The sequence below is a fragment of the Sturnira hondurensis genome, unplaced genomic scaffold (genome assembly GCF_014824575.4).
Source record: "Sturnira hondurensis isolate 20B ecotype Veracruz unplaced genomic scaffold, ASM1482457v3 Scaffold0010128, whole genome shotgun sequence".
Lineage (NCBI taxonomy): Eukaryota > Metazoa > Chordata > Mammalia > Chiroptera > Phyllostomidae > Sturnira > Sturnira hondurensis.
The window spans coordinates 37,881,924-37,908,297 of NW_028082759.1; the positions used below are offsets into that span (position 1 = coordinate 37,881,924).

Below are 26,374 nucleotides of genomic sequence, written 5' to 3' on the forward strand. Positions count from 1 at the left end.
ATATTTCACTTAGCATAATACCCTCTAGTGGATGTTCTTGTATTGTTTCTGAGCTTAAAGAAACTGTTTTTCGTTTTACTCCAATGAGTATAGTGATTACTGAGGGTGTGTCTTATATGGCCTTTATTATGTTGAGGTATGTTCCTTCTAATCCCACTATGTTGAGTTTTTATCACATATGGGTGATGGATTTTGTCAAATGCCTTGTCTGCATTTTTTATATGACTATATGATTTGTATCCTTTATTTTTTAAAGGTGGTCTATTACACTAATTGATTTGTGAATCTTGAGCCATCCTGGCATTCCAGAAATAAATTGCACTTGAATATAGTGTTTGATGATTTTAATGTTTTGCTGAATTCAGTTTGCTAATATTTCTGTTGAAGATTTTTTACGTCCATTTTTATCAAGGATATTAGCATACGTTTTACTTTCTTTGTAGTATCTTCATCTGATTTTGGAATCGATGCTGACCTTATACAATGAGCTTAGAAGTTTCCCCTAAGTACAGATGTTATTTGTTGGCAGCACGGGAGAGGAATCTAGCACAGGAACAATGGCAATTGTCCCTGTAACTCTCTCCCAAGAGCCAAATAACCCACTCTTTTCTAGTACAACTCCTGTCCACTGTAAGCTGCACCCCCATCTGGGGAGCCCAGAGAGAGTGGCTGAAAAGAAGATTTTTTGCATTGGCCTTTAATAGGGTGCCTGGTTTACTAGAAGACTCTCGTCTCTCCCTGTTGATTTTCACAGCCAAATATTATGTAGGTTCTTCTTCCTGGGTCTGGTGCTCTGGGCTGGGGACTTGAGCGTTAAGTTAAGACCCCACACTCCTAAGGAAGGACCTTTATAGTTGAGATATCCCTCTGGATTCTCAACCACCACATGTGTGTGTGGGACCACCCTTTTCACAATCCACTCCCTCCCTACCAGTCTTGATGTGGCTTCTGTACATCCTTGGGTATGAATCTCCTGTTCACCTAGTCTTCAGTTGGTTACTTAGGTTGATTGTTTCTGTAATTGAGTGGTAATTCCACTTCAGTCTTGGGAGGAGGTGAGTATAATTTTCACCTACTCCATCTTCATCTTGGAAACCTGAAATAATATATTCTTTTTTAAAATTGTATTTGTTTACTTTTAGAGATAGGGGAAGGGAGGGAGAAAGAGAAGGAAAGGAACATCACTGTGTGAGAGAAACATAGATCAATTGGTTACCCTTCACATGTCCCCAACCAGGGAACCAGCCTACAACCCAGGCATGTGCCTTGACTGGGAACAAGACCAGTGACCTTTCAGTTTACAGTACAATGCCCAACCCACTGAGCCACACCAGTCAAGGCTGAAATAATAATATTCTTGAAAATTTTTAGGTTTTATCTCCATAAATTTTATCTTTATAGACTGAATCTATGTAGAGTCATCATTGTTTGGTCCTATCTTGCTTTCCTCTTTCTTCATCCTAAAACAAGATTTTTGTCAAATTCCATATACTCTTTAGCCTTCTTTCTTACAATTTTTATTTGTCAATTCACTTTTTGTAGCTTGGATATATGGTAGCTGGGATCCCAGATTAGGTAAATTGCATTTACCTAGATGTCTCCATTGTTACCCTTTATCCTCAAGAATTTCAGAGAAATGCAGATTTATCATTGTTTTATTAACAAATGAGATATGGGATATAAACCATTTTAGATTATTCCTATTGTTACTTCTTCCTGGTTAATTCAGTAATTACAAAATGATATTTTATTTTCTATTTGTCTCAATTCTAGAGCAAAGACCCTGAGTATAAAAAACACGAAAGAAATGGAATTTAAAGTGAAAACAGAAATGGATGATGTAAGTTTACTTTCCTTTTCCTTGGTGCAATTATTAATAACTTTTGTGATTCTCGTAGTTTTAGGGTATTAGAAATCAATAAATTATGACATTTTAAACATTATAAATGTATTTTAATTAGCTTGAACTTTAAGTTTTATATATGTGCACATGCACACACACATGCACATACACACATATACACAGGGTTCAGCAGAAGTAAGGCCTGCTTGAGTATGGTTGGTAGAGTAATAATTTGGGTGTAATAATTTATAGATTTAATTTGAACATATCATCTAAAATGTCATAGGGCGTGCTTGAGTGTGATATTGTTATGTTACAGCATTGCATGCTTATGATTTAGTAATAAAATATTTTATAATAAAGAAGGGCATTATTTGTGCTACACCCTGTTTGTATGTGTGTATGTGTATATATACACACACACATACACACAGCAGTTGGCATACAACAAATCAGTAGAACAACTACAACAAACCTTGTATTAGCATTCAGACAAAACAACAGCATAGTTCACAGAACTATAGTCCCCATTAGAATCAGAGTGCAGATTAACTCAGGCATTTAGAAACCTGTTTTTCATTACTAAGTTCCATAAAAGAGCCAAATCAAACTAAAGGCCATTCCAAGTTATATGGTGAAGGAACGAAGGAAGAGAGGGAAGAGAAAAAGGAATAAGGTGAAGTCAGATCGCTTTTTAACACACACGATGAGACTGTATTATTAACAGATGTAATTCTATTGGTTACGGAATGCCAATGGAATCGGGTTCTTGCACACTGCACACCTTTCCTTTTTAAGAAAACAACTTCTTTGTCTCACCCTGTTCAGCATTAGCAGGCCAATTGTTTGTCTTGTAGTTTTTTATTCTGAGAGATGGATGGCCAAAACAAGTTTGAAATAAGAAAAAAAATATTGCCTTGAACTTTTTTTGCCACTTGGCCTCACTTTCAACCCATTTTGTAAATGCTTGATCAAGTTTTTTTTTTTATTTTTACATTTACTTGTTCCAGTACCTCATGATCACCCTCAGGACAGAGACAGCTGGCCTTCCACCGGCAGGACCACCGTCAGGGTGCTGCGGGGTAGAACCAGGGCAGGAGGTAGCAGCACCAGGAGCCCTGCCAGGACACCAGCAGCTGGGTGTTAATGAGCGTGAAGAGAGTTGCTTCACAGAGAGCTGCTTAAGTTCAGAGCTTTTTTTTTAAGTTCAAAGTGTCCCAATGTCAAGTTTCCCACCTGGGCTGCCTTTCTTTTCTTTCCTGTCTCTCTGTTTTCTTTCTTTACACTTTACAGTCGAATCTAGTGTTTTTGCAAAGTCCCAGACTGGCTCTTGGGAACCTAAAGTCTTCTAGGGATCTACCCTCCACACAGATATAGACCAATGCATGAGCTTTGGCATTCTTACCTTTGAAACAGAAATAGAATTTGAATATTTTTAAGCTTAGAAATCACTGGTTAATAATTTCTATCAAATCTTTACCTTCTCAGGCTAAACACACGGGACAGTGAAGGTAGGGATTTGTAGGAAGGTGAACATTTTTCATGTCTTTAAACTTCAATTGGTTACAATCCAGTCACACACCTGAATAACAACTGTGTCACATAACAATCTTAATTTTATTAGACTATTACACATCACTAGTTATTTAATGTCTGTATCAAAAATAAGAGGGAATAAACCAAGATAAGGTGACTTGAAGATGAATGGTTGGGTGGAATTTTAGGCTGACAAAGTTAGCTTGGTGGTGACTTGCCATTCCTCTCTTCCATTCATGAATTCTTGTGTAGCTTTTTCGTGTGAAACAGTCATTTGCAGTTTGGGGCAGCTCTTCCCTCGCAATGAATTCAACCCATTGAGAATTTATTCTCTGGTGCAATTTGAATCTTTATTCTTTAATGAACACCTATATTTTTTAAATTATAGTTTATTGATTATGCTATTACCATTGTTCCAATGCTTCCCCCTTTCCCCCCTTTGCCCAGCACCCCCGACTCCTTCAGGCGATCCCCAGCCATTGTTCACGTCCATGGGTCATGCATGCGCATTCTTTGGCTCTGCCATTTCCTGTGCTGTACTTTACATCCCCATGGCTGTTCTGTAAAAAATACCGTCTTCACTGAAAACGATCTACTGGCACAATCATGTGGTGTGATTGGATCTAGGGTGGGGAATTTCATGGTAACTAAATATGACAGGCCCGAGAATAGTTTTATTTGGGGTTTGTAAGAGATTGAGTCTTGATTAGAAGTTGGTTTGATAACTTAAGGATTTTTGTGTTCTTAAGTTACTTATTGCAAATGTCTTTACTTTCTAGAGTGTACTCAGTTGGGTAGTTATAGGAACTTTATGTGGTAATCTAGTTTAAATATTAACCTAATTGTGAATGTGAGAAAACTGAGAAAGGTTAAGTGAATTGTCCGGGTTCACATACTTCATATTTCTCTTATCTTTCTTTCTCGGCTTGGATGCTTTACTTTTCCCTGTGTCTCTTCTATGTAAATACTAAAGCCTGAAAGAGTAAAGCTTTATGTAGTTGGTATGGAGTTATCATTTCATAGAACATATCACCTCTCAACGTCCAGGTCTGACTCCTGCCCAAAGGTCATGGAGGAGAGTTTCAGTTGCATACCATCAATTGCCGCTGGGGAGACCTTGGCAAATGACCAAAGCAGATAGCTTTCATATTGAAACTTTTCCTTCTTTTTTTCTGCGTGCCTTACCTGCATCCTGGCAATGTAAGGCCTAGGCCTGCCCAAAGTGAAGTTAAACTCCTGATACAGCCTCTAGGTTTCTTTCTCTCATTAGGGTTATCAGCCACTTGTAAGGCCATACACCAGCCAAAGGAAAGCTGTGTCCTTAGGAGGCTAATGACTGCCAGTATGAACTTGTAGGACATGTTTTTATTTTTTAAAATATTCATGGTTAAGTAAATAAACTTCTAAATTTTATATTGAGTAGGAGAGATACTTTTGGAAGAATAGACCTTCCTCGTACTCTGGATATTCTAGACCATTGCAACCCCAAACCCAGTAATTAAGGATAAAAGCCATTTTCTGAAAAGCTTCAGATTTATTTCATGGTTATTAATGTTTCTTAGTGAAGAGAATATACATATTTTTCCCAAGAAACATGGTAGTATATTAAGTTCCCCAAATATATTTCAATAATAAAAATGCTAGCTAAGAGATTGCTTCCATGACTGACTGACATTTGGACTTGTAAGACTGAGATTTATTGGATAGAGTTATCCTTTTTTATTTTATTCAGGTCTCTGAATCTGATATTTTTCTCCTCCAAAAGGAAACCATGCAACAGGTGAAAATTATCTCAATAAACCAACCACTTGTTTTTCTGAATGCAAAGAAGTTTCATTCTGATCTGATGAATATAATCCAGAAAGAAAATGCCAGCAACCAGCCACTTGACGGTGCCAGCAAGGTAGGGCCAGCTGTTCCATGGTTACATGTTGTAATACAGGTAACCCTATGTCATGATACTGCCATAGAATGTATCAAAGAATGTATCAATTCATTCAAGTCCCTGCTTCATTCAGATTTCCTTAGTTTTACCTAATATCCTTTTTCTGTCCCAGGATTCCACCTAGAATATCATATCACATTTAGCTGTCTTCTCTTCTTAGGTTCTTCTCTGCTGTGACGGTTGCTCAGCCAATTCCTTTTTTTGGTGACTTGGACAGTTCTGAGTAGGTCTGGTTAGGTAGTTGGTAAAATTTCCCTCTGTTTGGATTTATCTGCTGTTCTTCTCACTGTAACTTTTGGAAGGAAAATTATGGACGTAAAGTGTCATTTTCATCACATTATACCCAGGGTTCTTGCTGCCAACCTGGTTTATCACTGTTGCCAACTGACTTTGTCAGCCGGACGAGGAAGCATTTGTGGGGCTTCTCCACTGTGAAGTCCGCTCTCCCGTCCCCCATTCCGTACTGAACCCTTTGGGAGCAAGTCTCTAAGTCTAGTCGATACTACAGGGGTGTGCAGTCATTTTGTAGCTCCTGGTGCTTGGAGTATTTATATAAATTCTTCAAAATTCTTCAGCATGGAGGACTTCAGAGGGCTACTTTTAAGACCAGTAAAAGGAAACTCACATCCGTCAAATGTCTTTCTGGGGCTAGTCCCCCTTTTGAGTTGTCTGAATCATCACCAGCCCCAGGATGTAAGGTAACCTAGTGGGGATTATTCGGTAGCTGCCAGAACCAGACTTAAAATACATAATCTACACCCTTGGGTATCTAGAAAGGAAAATAAATGTTCTGTAGTCAGCCTTCAGGGTGACTGATTTCAAGAGAGACATAGTGTAACTGAGCAGTTTGGAGCATGAGCGTTGGAATGTAAAGGCGTGAGCCCATAACCCAGATTCTGACCAGCTTTGTGCCTTTGGTCAAGTTGTTTAACCTTTCCAAAATTTAGAAAATTTTTAATTTTCTATCAAAAATGAGATCAGTAACATCATAGAATTGTTCTGAGGATTAAATTACTAATGTAAAGTCCTTGGAATGCAGCATCTATTGTCATAATTAATAATATCAATAATTAACAGTAATACATTTTGAGATGTGGATAGCATGCTATCTCTTTAGGACATCAATTATCAATTTGAAGAAGTTTATAGGATATGGAATCATTTTTATTACTCAGCATTTCTATAAATTAGGGATGTTTCTTGGGCATTTTCATAGGTCTCCAGATGAACAGTTAACTTCTGTGTAATATGAAATATATGGCTAGTGATTCTCTCTCAGAGAATGCTGTTATTGATGTTACTTTCTGATTGGATATGCTACGTGAAATCACATTAAAAATTTTAATTCCTGATCAAAAACCAAAGCAAACAGTCTCGCATGACATATTTCAAAAGAGATAGTCTGACTTGATAACATAAATTGTTTACTGAGCAAATTCATACTTAGAGCTAATGACTATTTTATTATTTTAGCCTGTTGCATTTACTGTTCTAAAAAATAGGCTGTGGAAAATAATTAGTGGAAACTAGTTATTTTTTTATTTTAATTGTTGTTCAAGTATAATTTTCTGCCTTTCACCCCCATGCCAGCCTAACCCTTCAGTTTTCTCCACCTCTCTCCCATTTCCAACCCCCTCTTGTTCATGTCCATCTCTCCTTTATACTTGTTCCTGCAAACCCTTCCCCTTTTCCCCTGAAAGTCCCTCCCGTCTCTCCTCTGGTCAGCCTGTTCTCAATTTCAGTGTCTTTGGTTATATCTTGCTTGTTTGTTTATTTTGTTGATTAGGTTCCTGTTAAAGGTGAGATCATATGGTATTTGTCTTTCACTGCCTGGCTTACTTTGCTTAGCATAATCCTTTCCAGTTTATTATTTTTGTTATTTAAGAAGAAAAGAATGCACTTCTTTTCAGGGACAGAAATGAATTTTTATAATGCTATTATTCTTTATATTTGTTTTTATTTCAGTGCGAACGAAACACATTGCTCATTTCTCTATCCAATGGCAGTAGTTGCAATGGTGAGTCAGTTTTTTATAAAAAATAAAGTGTTATGACTTGACCATACACCAGAGAATGGTACCTTCTTCCCCTTCTTCTCTCTCTACCTCCCTCCTCTGTCCTTTCCACTCCTCCTCACTTTTCTCCTCCCCCCACCTCCTCCTTCTCCTTCCTTGAACTTTCTTCTGTTCTCCTCCCTTCCGTGCTTGGTCCTTTCCTTTTTTTCTCCCCTCCCCCCTTTTCTCTTCTTCCTCTTTTCGTCTCTCTCCTTCTTTTTTTTCTTTATCTTTACCCTCCACTTACCTCCTGCTCTCTTTTAGAAGTAAATTTATATAACGATGTATAAACCTACAAAGAATGAAGATGTAAAACTTTATTTCAAGGCATTAAAATACTCAAAACACTTAAATATATGGTATTTATAAATAAACAAAGGGGAATACAATATCCATTGTTTAGTATACTCAATATAAATGAAATTACACCTCTCTCCCATACCGTATGCCCAAGTTAATACCAAGTGAATCAAAGGCCTAAGAGTGGTAGACAAAATATAAATTTAGAAGAGACTATATACAAAAACTGTAGAGCATTAAACATAAAAACAATGGTTATTAAACTACACTGGATTATTTATCAAGAGCACCAAAGAAAGCATGAAAGGAAAGCCAGGGTGAGAGAGGATGGACGTAACAAAAAGAGTTGTATTCTCCAACGTATCCATAGGTAAAAGGTAGATGGCCCAGTAGAAGAGCAGGCAAAAGACATGGCTGGCATTTCTCAAATGGAGATATTTCCAATTTTTCCAATAAATGTATGAGAATATGCTTAACTTCACTGTTATTACTCATAATGATTATCAGGGACGTGTAAATTAAATCCACAATAAATAAGTAGGTATGTAACTGGTAAAATCTGACAACACCGAGAGCTGGTGAAGATTAGGGCAGCAAGAAGACTCTCACAGTGCTGGCGGGTGTGCCAGCTGTTACAGCCGCCCTGGGGAATAGCTTGGCAGCACCATGTCAAGGTAAAGACACCCATACCGTATGGTCAGCTTCTAGCTATACATCCTAAAGAAAGGAGAGCTATGTGCAGCAAGTCACACAAGTAAGAATGCTCACACAGTGTTGTTTGTAACTCCAAATCTAAAAACAGCTCACTGTTCACAAAAAAGTAGCAGGTCTATATAAACTGCATATATTTATACACTTGAGTTTTTATTTGACATATGTATTACATGGTAGAGTTATAAAAAATGAAAATTGGATGAATCCTATAAACATAATTGAAAAAAGGTAAGACAAAGGAAATATTTTAAAAGTTCAATTTCATTTATACAAACTTAAAAAAATGAAAAAGCTAGGCTGTATTGATTTTTGTACTTCTAAAGAAAAATGAAAAGAGAACCAACTATATGGGAAAACATATTTGCCAGTGATACTTCAGACAAGGGTTTAATCTCTAAAATATACAAAGAACTGACACGACTCCACTCTAACAAGACAAGCAACCCAGTTAAAAAGTGGGCAAAGGACTTGAACAGACACTTCTCCAAGGAAGACATACAGAGGATCCAGGGACACATGAAAAGATGCTCAATATCACTAGCTATCAGAGAGATGAAAATTAAAACCACAATGAGATACCACTTTACACTGGTCAGAATGGCTATCATAAACAAAGCAACGAACAACAAGTGTTGGAAAGGTTGCAGAGAAAAGGGGACCCTAATCCATTGTTGGTGGGATTGCAGACTGGTACAACCATTATGGAAAACAGTATGGAATTTTCTAAGAAAACTAAAAATAGATTTGCCTTTTGACCTGGCAATTCCACTGCTAGGATTACACCCCAAGAACTCTGAAACTCCAATCCAAAAAAACCTATGCACCCCAATGCTCATAGCAGCACAATTTACAATAGCCAAGTGGTGGAAGCAACCTAGGTGCTCATCAGTAAATGAATGGATCCAAAAACTATGGTACATTTACACAATGAAATTCTATGCAGCAGAAAGAATGAAGGAGCTCCTACCTTTTGTAACAGCATGGATGGAACTGGAGAGCATTATGCTGAGTGTAATAAGCTAGGCAGTGAAAGACAGATATCACATGATCTCACCTTTAACAGGAATGTAAAGAACAAAACAAACAAGCAAGCAAAATATAACCAAAGACACTGAAATACAGAACAGGCTGATAGGGACCAGAGGGGAGAGAGGAGAGAATCATAGGGGAAAAGGGGAAGAATTCACAGGAACAAGTATAAAGGACACATGGACAAAAACTAAGGGGGTTGGAAATGGGAGGTAGGTGGGGAGCACTGGTGAGGGTGGGCTGGGATGGGAGTAAAAGACAGAAAACTACTCGAACAACAATTAAATAAAAAATTTTTTAAATAAAAATAAAAAAGACAATAAGAAAGGAATCTTTCAGTATTTGTACCTTGAAACATATAGAGATTGTTCTTAGTAACTTTTTAAAATAATTTCTCCAAATCTGAAAACAACTAAAATATTTATTAACAGTACAAAAATATGTGAAATGCTTATATGAGGATAAAATACATACTATAATATTTATTACTGTATATAATATGTTTTGAATAAGTATATGACATATAGAATTAAATAATAAAATAAATATAGTACAAGTATATGAATCATTTTCACGACCCATATCAACATGAGTGTGGCTCAGATGTTAGCTTCTCTGGTCTTTTCTGACTTCCTACAGCAAATTTTCTGTTTCTTGTCTTGTGCTGTAAAAGAATGTTTATGTGATACTGTAAGCATTATACAATAATGTATTTAGTATATATATTTATATATAGTATATACATTATATATGTTTAGTATGTATATCAGTATTTAGTATATAGAGAGATAGTCTGTCCAGAAGGTATCCAGTCATGTAATATGAAAAATAGAGACATTTGTTAAAGAAGGCACAGATACAAAAAACATGTACGTAGGACAGTGATACTTCAGTTCCCTTCAGAGTAGGCATGTTAGGACCTCACACAGTTCTCTTAATCTCCAGCAGCTGCCCCATTGTATTTTCCTGAATCTCATCAATGATAAGAAATCTCTTTCCTTTCAAAGGTGATTAGAGTTTTGGGAAAAGCCACAAGTCACAGGGTGCCAAATCTGGGCTGTAGGGGGCTGAGTCACCTGGGAGATTTCATGTTTCACAGAAAACTCTGCATGAGACATGATGCATGAATGGGCATATTGTCCATGAAGCTACCAGTCATGAGTTGCCCATAGCTATAGCCTTTTGAATCATCTGAATAGTTTTCTTGAAGGAATGTCCAAGCTTAACTCAAAATTTGATGCAGATGCATTGCTGTACTGCTCAGTCACTTTGAATGTGATGACCACACAGTACACATGCTCACTCAATGGTGTCTATCCCCCTCCCACACTGACCAGTATAGTGAAGTCGTGGTTGTTCACACATGTGCATTCCAGTCCACTCTCCTTGGCTGCCAGGTTACATCATTGTTGCACAAACTCTTCTCATTAACAATGGCTGGACTTTTTCTGGACAGACTATTATGTGTATGTATATACACATAATGAGTGCTGACCTACATAATATATATACATTATACATTATATATTATACATAATGTATAGTACATATATACTATATATGTGACCTAGTACTTATTTAATGATCATTTTTTGAGTGTTAAACTTTTTTTAAAGCTTTTTTACTTATGTGTCCCTTTTCATTTCCATTGCATTATCTTTTATACCTGGCTACTAAATGAAAATTATAATAGATGAGGCCCACTTTGCACAAGAAGAGTAGCTGATGAGCACGGTCACTTTTGCTGTATTCTTGTGAAGCCTTTGGCCCCCAGGGCCCCTTTTCTAGCAGTCAGAACTGGTTGGCCAGAATGTTTTTCTGGCATCCTCCCCCTCTCCCTCCTTCCTACGCTCTAAAGTATCCTGGGTTCTGTCTTTATCCTTGTTCGGGACACCGCCCTGCTACCATCTCCCTGTGCACTAAATGCCAAGGTTACATTTCCTGTTCTTGCTTTCCTCTCTCAATTTAACTCCAATTACGATTCATTTACCTACCATTCTTGGTTTTATTACCTTCATTTCTTCACTTCTGTCGCTCTGATTCTGTGTTTAACCATTTTGAAAATGAATCTGTATGATTTTCATATTGATGTTTTTTTCTTCTATGAGGCATTCTTGCTTTTATTCCATGAATAGAAAATACCCAGTTTCCTGTCCTTGCATCAAGGCATTTCCTCCTATGAAGTAAAATAGCCTGAGTATCTTCCAAAAAATGGGCTGCAAGGAGCTACTCCCAATGTTACCAGTGATGCACGAGTTGAGATGTAACTGCCATTTCAGCTTTATTTTATTTTGTGATGTGATAGCAGATTGATTGTAAGTCATGTTTATTTAAAATTTCTCTTATGCTTAAAAAATGATAAAAGTCCCCTTCTGAGAATTAAGTGTCCACGCTTGAGCATGGCACCTAAAACTCTTTAACTTCACAAACTGTTTTTCCTTTTACTACATAGTACACGAGTCCTATATCATGTTAGACAAATCAGTTAATGACCCCTAATTTAATTATTTCTGGCTCTGATTCTTTATTTGAATTCTCTCGAGTATAACCATCTCCTGTCTCTGCCAATCTAAACCTCATACTCTTCAAGATGTAATGGAAAAGTAAAATAACTTGACAGAATCCTTGGCAACCCCATTAAGTACAAAAATAAGCCAACAAGACCCATGCAGGGAAATATCCAGTCAAGTGCAGCCTGGAATTCAGTGTCTTCAGGTGTAAAATGGAGATCATAATAATAAGAGAACCAGAGAGACTTCCATACACTTCACTCAAATATATAGTCTTATACGGCTAAAGAGTTGTTTTATTTGTGCATATTTTCCTTTAACTGGATTTTAAGGCAAAGGGTGCTTTTATTCCCACTTCCATTGCATTATCTTTTATTGCCCAATGAACACTTGGCCAGTAAATGAAAATTATAATAACATTTGTAAAGCACTGTACAGTTTTCAATGGGCATTCTTCTTTTTAATAGTTCTGAAATGGATAGTAAGTAAATACTATACTTTCATTTTCAAATAGCTAGTAGCATGCTGTTCATTTTCCTGATGAAGAAGTTGAGGCCTGTGGGGCATGACTTGCTCTGGATCGTGCCGTTGGTTAGGGACAGCCCGAACTAGAGACCCTGTTGAAGGCAGACATGCACACAGACAAGAGCAGTTGCTCGAAGCCGGGGTCCATGAGTGCTGACCTTTCTGTGGCCTGCAAGGACACAAGCAGGAAGCGTGGGCTTGTTGTAATCTAGAGACGAGAAGTGACAGTGCCATCTTCCGGTTTGGTCACAGGGTTATGAAATTGCAGGGGGGAAAGGACGGCTTCAGAGAGACCCCAGCCTGGAATGACCACAGCTCACACTGTTTGCTTGTGGAAGGGAAGGGCAAAACCAGCCATGATTTTGAAGCTTTTAAACCCTCATACTGGGGTAATAGGGAACCCAGGGGGGTAGTTAGGAGAGGAGACATGTTGATTTTGGAAGGCGGTGAATGTAAGATACCGGGAGGTGCCCTGGCCAGGTGGCTTCATTGATTGGAGCATCGTCCCAAAAGGTTGTGGGTTCAATCCCCATTTGGGGCAGGAACTGGAGGCAACTGACTGATTTTTCTTTCTCTCTCCATCTCCCTTTCTCTCTCTCTAAAATCAATGAACATATCCTCAGGTGAGGATTAAAAAAGAAACAAACATTCTGGAGGTCATCCAGGAAACATCCGGTGGGTTTTGGGGACCACCGGCTAGGTCTGAAAGTTACTAAAGCAAAGAGAGACATTAGTTGAGCAAGGGAGTGGGAAAGAAAAAAATAGATAAATCCCCTTCAACAAACTACAGAAGGGGAAGGTTTGTAGTTGAGTACATAACTGAATAATCAAGATACATAAAACAAGCTACATAAATAAGATGGAAGTCATCATATTTCTCTGAATGAAAAAATAAAATGTGCTCAAACATGGAGAAATTGTGCATTACCATGTTCACTAGGTTATGTCCCAAAACACGTTAGTGAAGCTGTACCATTACCAACAGGCACTCTGACAAGGTCTCTCTCGGTATGATTTTCCAGACTCACCTCCACCACCTTCTCACCTGCCTAACTTCAAACTCTCCTCCCGTCTCAGTCCACACATTCCACTTGCCTTTTCATTTCTGCATTAGTTGATGCACGCCCTGATTCACTCAGTGCATATTTCTTCTAGGTGCTGACCATCTCTAAAGTCCTGGGCACAGTGACCGGTGCTGCCTATTTCAAGATGAAAAAAGCAGGCATGACCTCTGCCATAATGAATCCTGAAGTTGAGCATAAGCCCCCACCCTCCTCACCACCCTCCACTGCCCAAAGTAGCCGTTCAGGTGTACCATTCTCCTACTGTTGCTGTAACAATAGACAGATTTTCATAAATGTGGTGGTTTAAAATAGCAAAGTTTCATTATCTTACAGTTTTAGAAGACAGAGGCTGATATGAATCTTGCAGGAGAAAATCAGTATTTAATAGGACTGATTTTTTTCTGGAAGCGAACCCATTTAGTTGCCTGCCTGTTGCCATTGTTTGAGGCCACTGACATTTCTCAGGGCCCTTTCCCTTCTCTTCAAACCTGCAGGGTAGCATTTGTAAATCTCTCCCCCTTCTTCTTCCACCATGATGTCTCCTCGGACCCTGACCTGCCTGCCTCCCTCTCCTGGGGACCCTGTGATTACACTGAACTCTCCTAAATAATCCAGGATAAATCCCCCATTTTAAGAACAAATCGAGGCTTTACTTTCATGAAATTGCAAGTCTCTTTACCGTATAAGGCAACATATTCAGTTTCTGGGGATTAAGATATGGACATTTGGGAGGACTTTGTCCACCACACCAAGTCACTCTACACCTTCACACTTTCTGTGTGATTTTTCCAGACTTCTTGTACTTCAAATTACTAATTCAGTTGACTCGGTTTCTGGCTTAGTTGTGAGTCTGTTGAGGCAGGGACCATAATCTCTCTTGTTTACCACTCTAGTTTCTGAGGACAGTGCCTATTGTAAGCACTAAATACACCTACATCGATTAAGTGCTTGAGTGAATGAATGATTGAATGAAGTACTCAATAATACATGCATAGGTTTTCAAAAGATAGTGTTGTGGTTTGTTCTAAATATTTCTTATCTTTTTGTTTTCTTGACAAATTAGAGATGCAAATCTGCTTCTCAATAGTTAATTGATATTAACAGAAATGCCTTATTTAAAAAAATTATGACTCACAACTGTCAAGAACTTACTGAAGTTTATGAAAAGCACTCCTAAATTATGCAACCATGAATACTTTTTAATTAAAGGTGTTCATGAATATTCAACAGGAAAGAGCTAGCTTCCACAGGCTGGAATTAATTGTCCACCCATACCTGATGGTTTATTTTTTTCTGAAATGTTGTTTTTGGTAGATAAGGCCCATCTTTGACCACATTCTACATGGGTATAGATTTTTTGTGTCCTGTACACATGCTCTGAGCTTACCTCATTTTGCTTAATGCAGGATTTTAGCTGTGAATTCACTGTACTCTTTTCTAGGACAATGTGATTTTTATTGCAGTGTTTGATTTACTTAGAAGCTTAGAACCTGTGGTTATAGCCATAAAATCTGTGCAGTGGCAGAATTGGGAGGGTACTGTATAAAAGAAAATGTCACTTATTTTTGGAAAGATTTCAGAAATCTCCACTGTATTTAAAGTTTCATTTAAGCAAAATGGTAACTTTCCCATTAAACATCTTTTTTTCTTTACTAAAGACATCATGAATTGCTTTTGTTAAAATAATTTACTTAAATTATTACCCATAACTACAGGGCACAGTTCTTTTGCTTCATTTGTTTTGTATTGGGTGGTCTAAAAATATGCAAATACTTTAATTAAAGGAACAGGAAAGAAATTCAGATGTAAAAATGAAAGCCAAGCAAGTACACGGTGAGAAAATGGAAGGGAAATTGTTGTATCAGTATTGAACAAACCCAAACATTCTAATAACAGTTTATTACCACTTCAATTATGAAGTGATTACAAGAAAATATAGAGAATGGCAAGTATAAATTACAAGTGAAATAAATGTGACAGACTAGAAAACTTGTGTTTTAGAGAATTTTCTATGCTTTTCTTACCACCATTTTCTAGTCACTTAGATTCAGTGATCAATCTCTCTCCACAGTGTATACATAGATTAATTTTTCACTGTAGTATTAAGCTCAGATTGACAAATAACTTTCTTAATGAACTAGCAGTGGCTTCCTAAAGCACTGAGTTGGTAAAAAGTCTCAGGTCTTCTTTGACTCCAATGGAAAAAGTACTGTGATTGATTAGCCATGACTGGGTAAGAAGTGGGAATGATGGAGCTTCCGCCATATCGTTATAGTTGTGGATAATAATTTATGTAGCTTCTTCCAGGAAAGTGATGCATTGGCATTTTCTAAACAGACTAGCTGCTGATACTTTTCCAGATAACAGTTTCTTTTTCAGAAAAGCCTCCCTTGTAGCCAATACCAATGACAGTTATGTTTTCTAATATGTAAAGAATGAGGTTTAAAGAGCTCCAAAAAATTGCCCTGACTGCCGTGGCTCAGTTGGTTGGGCATCATCCTACAAATTGAAAAGGTCACCAGTTTGATTCCTCGTCAGGGCACATGCCTGGATTGTAGTTCGGTTCCCGTTTGGGGAACATTGCTGGTTCAGACCCCACTTGGGGCAAGTACAAAGGGCAACCAGTCGATGTTTCTCTCTCACATCAGTGTTTCTCTCCCTCTCTATCTCCCTCCCTTCCCTGCTTTCTGAAATTTAAAAATAACAAAAAATTGATAATTTTTTTAATTTTTAATTTTTGAGGATTACATATTAATAACTTTTTCTATATAAATTTTTGAACTATGGATTTTAGATTTTAGCTTATTTTGTAATGTGTGCTATGTTATAAAAGACATATCTTTTGCTGGGAATAGAACTAAATAAGCAGATAAGAAATTAATTGCCTAATTTTGATAATAAATTATGTCTTCATTTTAAGAACTATTGCTAAAGATTGTAGTAGTTATTTATTTAATTAAAGCCACTTGATTGTTAAAGATTACCGATTGTTTTCTTTATATTTAACTAGTAAATCCATATTATACCAGTAATATGCTGTTGAATCTTTGACAAATGACTCTTGGAGTGGAGGATATGGTGTGGAGTAGTGGAGAAGCCCTGATTTGTAGCATTTGCCAATTTCCATAGTGTAAATATTTTATTGTGGCTAATTACCAACATGCTATAATTAAACATGAAATTGAGAGATATGGACACAAGTGACATATTGAAAAGATGTCAAAAAAGCTGGTATAAATTGACTTTAAATCCACTACTGCCTTTAAAGGAATCATATACATTTTATTTTCTAGAACAGATATGTCAAAAAGCATATGCACAGGAACCCTTCAAATATTGAATTCCATGGGACATTGTCAATATGGTTAATAAAACTATTTTTATATCTAATATGGTATGAAAATATCTAATCTATTATATATTTTATATATGTATATCATGTGAACATTAAACTTCTCTAAGAAAGCTTATTTCATGTTTAATTTTTAGAGATTTTTATGCTCTGAAAATTCAGTAAAATATTTCCAAATTAGATTAAATTGTGCTTATAAATAAAAATACGTAAGATTTTGCCCATTCAGTATGATGTTGGCTGTAGGTCTTTCATATATGGCCTTTATTATATTGAGGAATGCTCCNGAAAATATCTAATCTATTATATATTTTATATATGTATATCATGTGAACATTAAACTTCTCTAAGAAAGCTTATTTCATGTTTAATTTTTAGAGATTTTTATGCTCTGAAAATTCAGTAAAATATTTCCAAATTAGATTAAAATGTGCTTATAAATAAAAATATGTAAGAAAATGCATGTCACAAATTGATAAATTTATGCATGTCATAAATTGTACAAATAATGTGCAATTTATTTAGTATTAATCTAGTAATTTTTTTCTGTAACTCTAAATAAAGTGCAATAAAGTATCTATAAGCTAATTAGTGTAGCACTAACATGTGTGTGTGTGTGTGCGCGCGCTTGTTGTGAGACTAGGAGGTGAAGTGAATAAATACCAGTCAACAATCCACTGTTGATTCTTCCCTTGGGATATGTGTTTTTTCCTGTGACCTGAATCCCCTAATGTCTCTGATAATGAGCAGGGGCGCATTCTACCTGAGGATTTAAAGAAGAGCCCTTGCACAGCAGAGGTAGGTCCTATGTTTAATCAGGCAAATCATGCACGGTAATCATTACTACTCAGTGGTCAGTACATGAGCTACATTGTGGTTGCTTCCCATTTAGCCTGAGGTTCTAATTTGCTATTTCAAGCATGTCGTAGCATAACCCGAATCCATACTTATTTCTTAACCCTCCTTCCCGTGGGAGAAACAGGGAAGCAGAAAGCCCACCTAAGTCCTGGTGTGCAGTAGGCCCTCAATAAATGCTGGCTGTATGGAGGGAGCAGGAGGAGTCTCAAATCGCCGGCTCTCAGTGCTCAGTTGAAGCTGTCCCTGTGACTGGAGTCCTTACACCCCACATCATGTCTGCTGTGGGATGCATGCGTATCCTCCAAGGCTACTTTGGCATGTAGCTTTCTTAATCACTTTGAAGAGACTTCTCCTTCTTGTAAATTCCCATTCTTTTTTTTTTCCATTTTAAATCATGTTATTTATTTACCAAACCTATCTTTGCCACTCATGGGTAAGCTCCTAGAAGAAATAAGACCTTCCTCACATTTGTTCCATTCACTACATATGAAAAAAAATTTGAACACAGTATATGCTCTATTTATTTTTCAATTAATAACTATTCACACAGACCTGAAGATGAAACTTAGACACAACCTGTACCTGAATAGCAAATTTCAAATACATTAAAATTAATTTGTAGCATTTCTCCTTTTCTTAATTGTTACTGTTACATGTAAGTGTTCAGTATTTTTTTTATAGTTTACACTCGCCTGTTATTTCCCTCTAAGTTTTTAAAAATACACAATTTCCCTTATACTGTCTCTCAGTGCTAATGAGTGGTCAGTACATGAGCTACACTGTGAAACTACCATATTGAGAAACTACCATATTCCCACTTTGTAATAACACCATAGGAGAAAAGCATGGATATTTTAAGTGGCAAAATTATTCCAATGAAGAATTTATTTTTTACATAATGTTGTAGGAATTAGCCAGTTGGAATTTATTTGATGAGCTTTGTCTTCTGACAGTGAGAAAAGCTCAGCCTACCAGCACAGCTCTGAGAGCCTCATCTCTCCTCAGAGGGACCACAGACGTGGCGGGGGTTGCTTTAGACCCATGTCATTTCACATGAAAATGTGTGGCCCTTAGGACATCAGTGGAAAAGAGGTCGTGAACTCCTAAGTGAAATTAATTTTTTTCAATAGGTGCTTTCAGAGGCAGATTTACTGGGAACCTAATGAAGCAATTTTCAGGGCCTCTCCTTCAGACCCCTTCCGAGGCCCCGAGACAAGCAATGCATATTCTCCTGAAAAGTACGGCTGCAGAGCTGTTTAAGCTCCAGGCACCACAAGACAGGGCCCCACCTGTGCGCATGCCCGTGAAGGAAACTCGTGTAACTGTGGAAAGAGCACAGTGCAGGGCCTGCTGAGGCCTTGATTCTAGTCGGTTTAGCGCCGACTGCCAGGCATTTCTTTCACAACTACGTGACCTTGCTGAGGTTCGGTTTGTGCGTGTTTGAAATGACACGGGTGCTTAACCTGGCCCGTCTTCTCTGAGTCATGTAACGATGGCCTGACGTAACATTTGAAGAATCAAAAATCAAAGAGTTCAGACATGATGAGTAATCAATTGAAAATGTAAAGATTCAAAAGTGTACGATCCTAGGCTAGTCAAACATAAGGCCACTGTAATCGTTCTGCTTGTCAACCAAACCAGCAGCAGGACTCTCGGAGAACCCTCCTTAACTCCAGCCTGTGTTCCTCCCACAGAAGAGGCGCCACAGCCCTGCCCGACTGAGGAGTGTTCTCTGATCCTGGATTGCAGTGGATTGACCTTTTTCGACTCTTCTGGAGTCTCCATGCTTGCCGAGGTATTTACAAGCTTGTGTTTGGACTGATGCCTTTCCTTCCCTTTGGTAGCAGGGTTTCACCATCTCCTCTCTCAGCTCTGGGATGTTGGCCCAGCTTGTTTCAGTACCCACCTCACCCCTTCTCCCCAAAGGCTATAGGACTTCAGGCCTTCCACCACCATGCATTTATTTTCAGATCCCATCAAGCTTCTAGGTATGTCTGTGTGGTGGGGCAAGGGGCATAGGTGGGAATATTCACATGAGATGGAAGAGAATGTAGACTTAAGATGTAGGGGGCGTTGCACATGCCAGCCAGCTCTGCTCCAACAGGAGACTGCTGCTTCGCTGGGAGAACACTGCTGCTGACCCTGGAGTTTCATCTTCAGGGCCCATCTGGAACCCTACCTCCGACAGAAAGTTAAGCCACATGGGACTTCCCTGCAAATGCAGGGGAGGGATGGTTCGGGGGTGTTTCGAGAATGGCACTGGAACACTCTCACACGGGACAAGCAGGTCACAGTGGTGCTTAGACAATTTTCCCCCAGACCCAGGCCAAGGAGGGTCCATCTGAAAACACTTCAGAAAGAGGGGGTTTCTCATCTCACCAGCATTGTCCTGATGCCACCTCAGCAGCTCCCGAAGGTGGGCATCACCTGTAGCCTGGGGAGGAGATGGCCCGGGGCAAAGGACAACAGATGTCTTGCTTTACCCAGGGAGAGACATATTGGCCTCCTTCTTCATCAAAAAGAGAGACTGCAGCTGTTGGATTGTCCAGGGAGCAGCACTTGGCTTGAGAAATGTTCCAGTGAAAGGTGCTAAGATTTATCTACTGACCTCACCGCAGGCACATCTGTTGAAGAACCTCACTCACACATCCCGTTATCCTGGCCGATTGCATTCTTGCTTGCTTTCCTTTCCTTTTTTTTTTTTTTAACCTACTTGCTCATTAGCAAAGACACTTGGCTTGGAGGAGGACTGTGCCCCTTTACAGCTCATCTGTTCCTCCTCTTGAGTCCTGTAGTCCTGTACTTGAATTTGTGATATACATGACCATCATTTCCATAGTGGCAGAAGCAGCAGCCTCGTGAAAACAGGATTTGCAATTCAATTTTTAAAAAAACTGAAAAGACCCTCAGAGAATAGTGGGTCCAGCCTCTAACACAGACAGGCACACTGCTAGGCAGACCAAGGACGGCTTTCAGTGAGCGGGCCCTAGGAGCAAGAAGGGCATGCCTCTCCCCGCTGTTCTGTAACTAGATGTCTGGTCACGTCGCTCCTGTGCAAACTGGCCAAGAGCTTCAGACGGCAGGGACTGTGTCTTGCCTATCATATTCTCTTCAGCATTTTACCCAGTGTCTGAGAACTGTGGCCATTTCAAAGACTTTGTTGAATGATAGGGATGCTGTACGTTGAGCCTACAATCAGCTGTACAGCCAAGATTTGCTCTCGGTGTGTCTAAGTAAAGTATCTTCGTTATAATTTAAAGCTGTTGTAACTCTGAGTTATTTGTGAGAGAGCAGTAAATTATTCAAGGGTAGTCGTGAAATAATTATTCATTCTAATGCCTAAGGCAAGGTATTGATTCACCACCTCATTTTTCTCATTGTCTTGCGTGGACGATGTCGTTTGTCCACGTGGATGTCTTCCATGATAACCAAGTAGCCTTGGTGGTGACAGGATGTTCTGTCTCACGTCATTCCCTCATAGAGCTTGACCCAATATCATGTGTGGTCCCTGAAACAGCGCCCATTGCAGGAGTTTTTCTCTATTCTCTGGGACGATGGTGCTTCCTACTTCCCATCACTGCAGAGTCTCTGCGCATCCTGGTATGCAAAAATAACATTTTTATGTCACTCAAACTGACAAAGCTCACAAGCCCTCATTTCTATGAAAAAAGAACACCCAATGTTGCCAATTCAAGGAATGCCAGGCACTTCTGGAATATTTTTCTCTTTTGGGTAAGTACTGACTCAACAAGAAATGTGCCCTTCTTCTTATTTCCATTTGCTCTCTAATACCTAAATTTGGGGCAGGGTCTTGAGGAGGCAATACCTGTCCCTCAGCTGTTCTCAGTCCCTCACCAGCTTCTGCTGTGTCAAGCTCAGCTCACCTTGTCTTCTGGCATTTGCCTCTGCAGGGTTCTCCTACCCCGGCCTCAGGCTGCATCCACTCAGAGTGGATTTGCCTCGAGTGAAAAACTTAGTTAAAACCTGTAAGCGTTTCTGGAACTCTCTATGCATATCTTCTTCCTTTCCATTACTCCCCCAAATGACACCCACCGATTCTCCCTGGACTCCCATCCTGCGCAGCTTAGTGAAGCACTCTGTTTTCCCTGGGTCCCCCTCATCCCACTGCAGTGGCCCAAAGTCCTGTTCGCACAGAAAGCTAAGATGATTGGCGAGCTCGCCTCGTTTGTTGTCTTTCTCTTTAGTTCTGGGCTGTCTGTTGCCATTGTTTGAAAATGGTTGTTTGTATGTTTTTGTCCTGCTGTTTCTCTATTTGTGGAGGATGGGATACTCGTGTATTGTTTCCTCACCATGGCCAGAGTTGAAATTGGACATGGACTTTTAAACAGTGAACACCAGTGGTCTTTAAAAGTTCTCAGGTTGCAGGTTTTGACTTTCCTGTGGTGTTTCATAACCATGTCTCTGTTGTTTGTACTTTAAGTTTAAAATGTCCAACCTTTCAAACTCGGGTCGACTTTAGTGTGGCTTTTCTGTGAAGACGAAGTGGATTACGTGGAGGAGAAGCTGCTCAGCACGTGGCAGTCTGAGAGTGGGGTCTCAACAGTGTCACTCTAGCTGGGGTTGGGGAGGTCAGCTAACCTGTCTGCATCTCAGTTTATTCATTTGGTAAAACCGAGGGCTGCTTTTGTGTCGGCGTCAGCAGATATTCAGAAAATAAATTATGTTCCGTGATTCAGTTTTAAATGTCCTAGGCCTTAACTCTAGTAGTCATTTTTGGTAAGCCATCCTTTCCCAATGTAATCAACCTTCATTATCTTGTTCACTATAAAATCTTTATAGAATTTGGCATAGGGTTCCACATGAATACTTTTCTTGCATCTAAATTTGGACTGTACATAGATAATCCCTCTTTATTGGAGGGCTTCTTGTGCTCAGCATTTTTATTTTCCTTCTGTTGTCAAGGTTAGATGAGTGTTGTTAAATTTCTGTGCATAAAGATACTATGAAGTGCTCACTTAAAATGCAATTATCTGAGTCCTAGTTCTGACGCAAGGATCTGCATTTTAAGCAATCATAGGTAATTCTGACACATGTGGTCCTCGGATCGTATTTTGAGAAACACTAGACTATGATTGTTTTTTTTAATCCTCACCCGAGGATGTGTTTATTGATTTTAGAGAGAAAGGAAGGGAGAAAGAGACAGAAACATCGATATGAGAGAGAAATATCAATCAGTTACCTGCCATATACATCAGACTGGGGATTAAACTTGCAACCTAGGTTTGTGCCCTGACCAGGAATTGAACCCACAACCTTTTGGTGTATGGGACCATGCTCCACCCAGCTGAGCCACCTGGCCAGGGCTAGGAGTGTTCTTTTACTGGAAAAAAGCAAGTATGTATATTTTGTCTTATAAATTTGTTTCTGAATGTTCTCTAACTTGCTGTCCTCTCCAGATATTGCAAATCACAACCGAATTAGTAAAGAGGAGGAAATGGTACCTGTTCCCACTGAGTTTATAATCTAAGGTTGAAAATTTAATGGAGTTTAAAAAAAATCTACAAATTGGACATGTTGAAGAAAAGCTTTTCAAAAAAACACCCTAATGGTTAAACTACTACCTGATAAAATGATGGAATAAATTAACCGATGTAGTTTATTTTAAAATTGGAAGAAAATTACATTTCATTTGGCCTAGCGTTTTTGTCTATATTTGTAAAACCCGCAGTTTTGTATCACACTGCCCTTTTTAATTTCCTTATTACTATTTGATGTATTTCATCATGGTTATAGAAAATTACGATGGATATTAAAAACATAGGTTTTTAAAGACAGTTGGACCCTGGGTCCAGATGTTAGCTATATAACTGGTTACGTGCCCTGGGCTTAGGTGTTCATTTTTCTATAAACTGGAAGCAGAAATACCCACTTTATTAAGCTGTTGGGAAGCTTAACTTAGAAATGATGTGTTCCATAAAAAGAACATAAAGCTTGGAGAAGTTAGTAAGTACTCAATAACATTAGCTTCTAATCTTCTAATCTTCACAATCTTCTTATTGTGCAAAAGTCATTTCTTAAGATGCAAATAATATCAGTGCAACTGACGTCACGTCATAGCTGCAACCGCCCTGAAAGAGGGTCCGGAGTAAACAGCCACAGAGTCTCCTTGGCCGCGCAGGCCGTCCTTTTTAATGGCACTGCCTGGATTATGTTCTTGGTCACTTTAGTAGAAGGAACATTCTCCCAGCAGTGAGAGGTGGAAGGAAGTGGAGTGACTTCTGTTTATTTTTTGCGCTTAGGACACTGGAGAGGTCAGCGAACTGGAGATTACGTTTATCGGCATCCACACACTCACTGCCCACAGCAACGTGCTTGTGCTTTCCTGAGACTTAAGGAAAAGTCAAACACTGACAAGTCACCTGAACTGGTCATTTTAAGTTACACAAACAGGAGCCATTTCTTCACAGGCCAGGTCTCGGTTCATGTATTATTTATTTGTTTGCTTGTTTACTCATTCTCCAAGAGAAACATCTCCTGTTCTACAGTTCTTCTAGCATAGAACTGTGCTAGAATGGTTACTGCTAGAAGAATATGTGGGAAAATTTTAGATGTTTCATGCATAGTATTGGAATATATTTAAATGCAGGTTTTGACATTTTAATGGTAAAATAACTCACTGTTATATAAGAAAATCTATCTTACAGTCACTAAAACCTCTACATTTCCTTGCACTGAATTTTATGGGGTGACTTTGGTCTTGGTTAATTTAAGGTCAGGGCCTTCAATAAGTTCTTATTTGAGATTTTCTTAGGCTAGAATGAGGCAAGACCTTAGACTATGGCAACCAAATTAATTAGGATCTCTGGATGGACCTTTAAAAATGAAAGTCGGGCAATCAAACTCAAGTACAGTGAGGTTCTCAATTTACCATTCGTGGATGGGATTTCGAGAGTCCATGCATATGTGCAAATTGTAAAAATATTAAAGTTTAGTTGTTTTCATCACTTTCACAAATGGGTCCTTGATTTCAATTAAAATAAAATTGAGAACAATTTTATATATTTCTTATACAGAAGGAGAGGCAATTCTTTGATTTTTATTAAATGAAGTGGAAAATATAAGCAGCCAAATAAACAAAATGAACTAACAAGCAAAATAGCGACAGGCTCATAGAGAATAGGCTGACAGCTGCTGGCAGTGTGTGCGCGGTGAGGGGAGTGAGGTGGGGAGGGAGATATTGAATATAAACAAAAAACAGGACGCAGACAACAGTGCACTTCTGATTGCTGGGGAGGGGTTGGGTAGGGGAGGTGGAGGAGAGTGTGGGGGATGGATGGAGGCCTGACTCGGGGTGGTGAACACATAATACGAGTAATGTGTTCAAAATTGTGCAACCCATATAAATTTGTTAACCAGTATATCCAAAATAAATTCAATAAAAAGGAAAAATCTTATTTGTATATGAAGATGAAGTGCCCAGCTGCATTTATCTTTGCTAAGACACTTCCAGAAGCTGTCCAGGATATGCCCGACTGTGAAGCAATGCCGCCCTCTGGTGGTCAGACATCATATTGGCACTTTTTATTAGAAATTCTGGATTCTAAAGGCGTTGCATCCCTTCCTGTCGGTTATCCTGCATTAATTGTGGGTGTACCATTTTAATTCTTCCAGGTTTGCACGGACTGCAAGAGCAAGAATGTGGATGTATTTTTAGCCCATTGTACAGGTAAGAAAGGAAATGTCCTTGACTAGTGTTAATCCTTGAACAATTGAACTTGATTTTTTTTGCTGCGATGTAGTTCTTGTATCACTTGTGCTTTCTTGTAGCTTCCTTGGTAAAAGCAATGACATACTGTGGAAATCTAGACTCAGAGAAACCATTTTTCTTTAAATCGGTATCTGCTGCATTAAGTAACATCCATTCAAATAAAGTGAGACAGGTAAGTTGGCATGCGACAATTATAAGAAAAATTAGTATGTATGATCAAGGGCTTTTTAAAAATATTAGCCTACTACCCAAATGGTATCTAAAAACATATTAACCCCCACCTGGAGTCCTCTGTCATATTGTTTAATAATTTGGATCTTCCAACAGCATCATGGCATAGAGGATTTAGTGATCACCTATTAAGTATAAACTGCTTGCTTATAAAATAAATGCTTCTTCCGGGACCCACTATTTTGGGAATATGAACCCACCTTTGTCAAATAAAAACACTCTGAATATTGCGGCATTATAGCTTTTTTCCTACTCTAATGCCTTGGACTTATGTCGCCGGCTGTGGAGATAGTATTTGGGAAGCCCAGCACTCACACGGTCTGAAGTGCCGGTTGTCTTCCAAACACGGGGCTTTGTTAGTTTCAGAGCTCATCCTAGAGCTTTGACGTCCTGCAATTTTTCTTTGACTTTAAATGATGTTGCCTTTCCTCATGCCCTGGAGCAGCAGTTGGGCCTCTCAGAGTTGTGCTATTATGTTCCATCAGAACTATATGTATTTACAAAATATTAACATTGATACTATTACTATTATTATATCCTAACATTTACTGAGTGCTTGTTATGTTCTAGGAGTCTACTAAGAGCTTTACCAATATTAATTCACTAAGTTTGCTGCGACCTTATGTGGTGGATACTATTATTTAACCCAGTGTTAGAAATGAGGACACAGAGGCCCAGGGAAGTG

The 26,374-nt window shown here is 38.7% G+C and overlaps 1 protein-coding gene across 2 annotated transcripts in view; it reads left to right on the plus strand.

Annotated features, from left to right (window-relative positions):
* The window catches only part of SLC26A7 (solute carrier family 26 member 7), a 72,497-nt gene that overhangs the window by 43,442 nt on the left and 2,681 nt on the right, over window positions 1-26,374 (plus strand). For both annotated transcript variants that reach the window (XM_037058711.1, XM_037058712.1), the window contains 6 exons: window positions 1,774-1,840; window positions 5,145-5,282; window positions 7,290-7,341; window positions 19,424-19,524; window positions 25,362-25,416; window positions 25,518-25,630. In XM_037058711.1, the coding sequence (XP_036914606.1) occupies window positions 1,774-1,840; window positions 5,145-5,282; window positions 7,290-7,341; window positions 19,424-19,524; window positions 25,362-25,416; window positions 25,518-25,630 (526 nt within the window). The remainder of the gene's footprint in view (window positions 1-1,773; window positions 1,841-5,144; window positions 5,283-7,289; window positions 7,342-19,423; window positions 19,525-25,361; window positions 25,417-25,517; window positions 25,631-26,374) is intronic.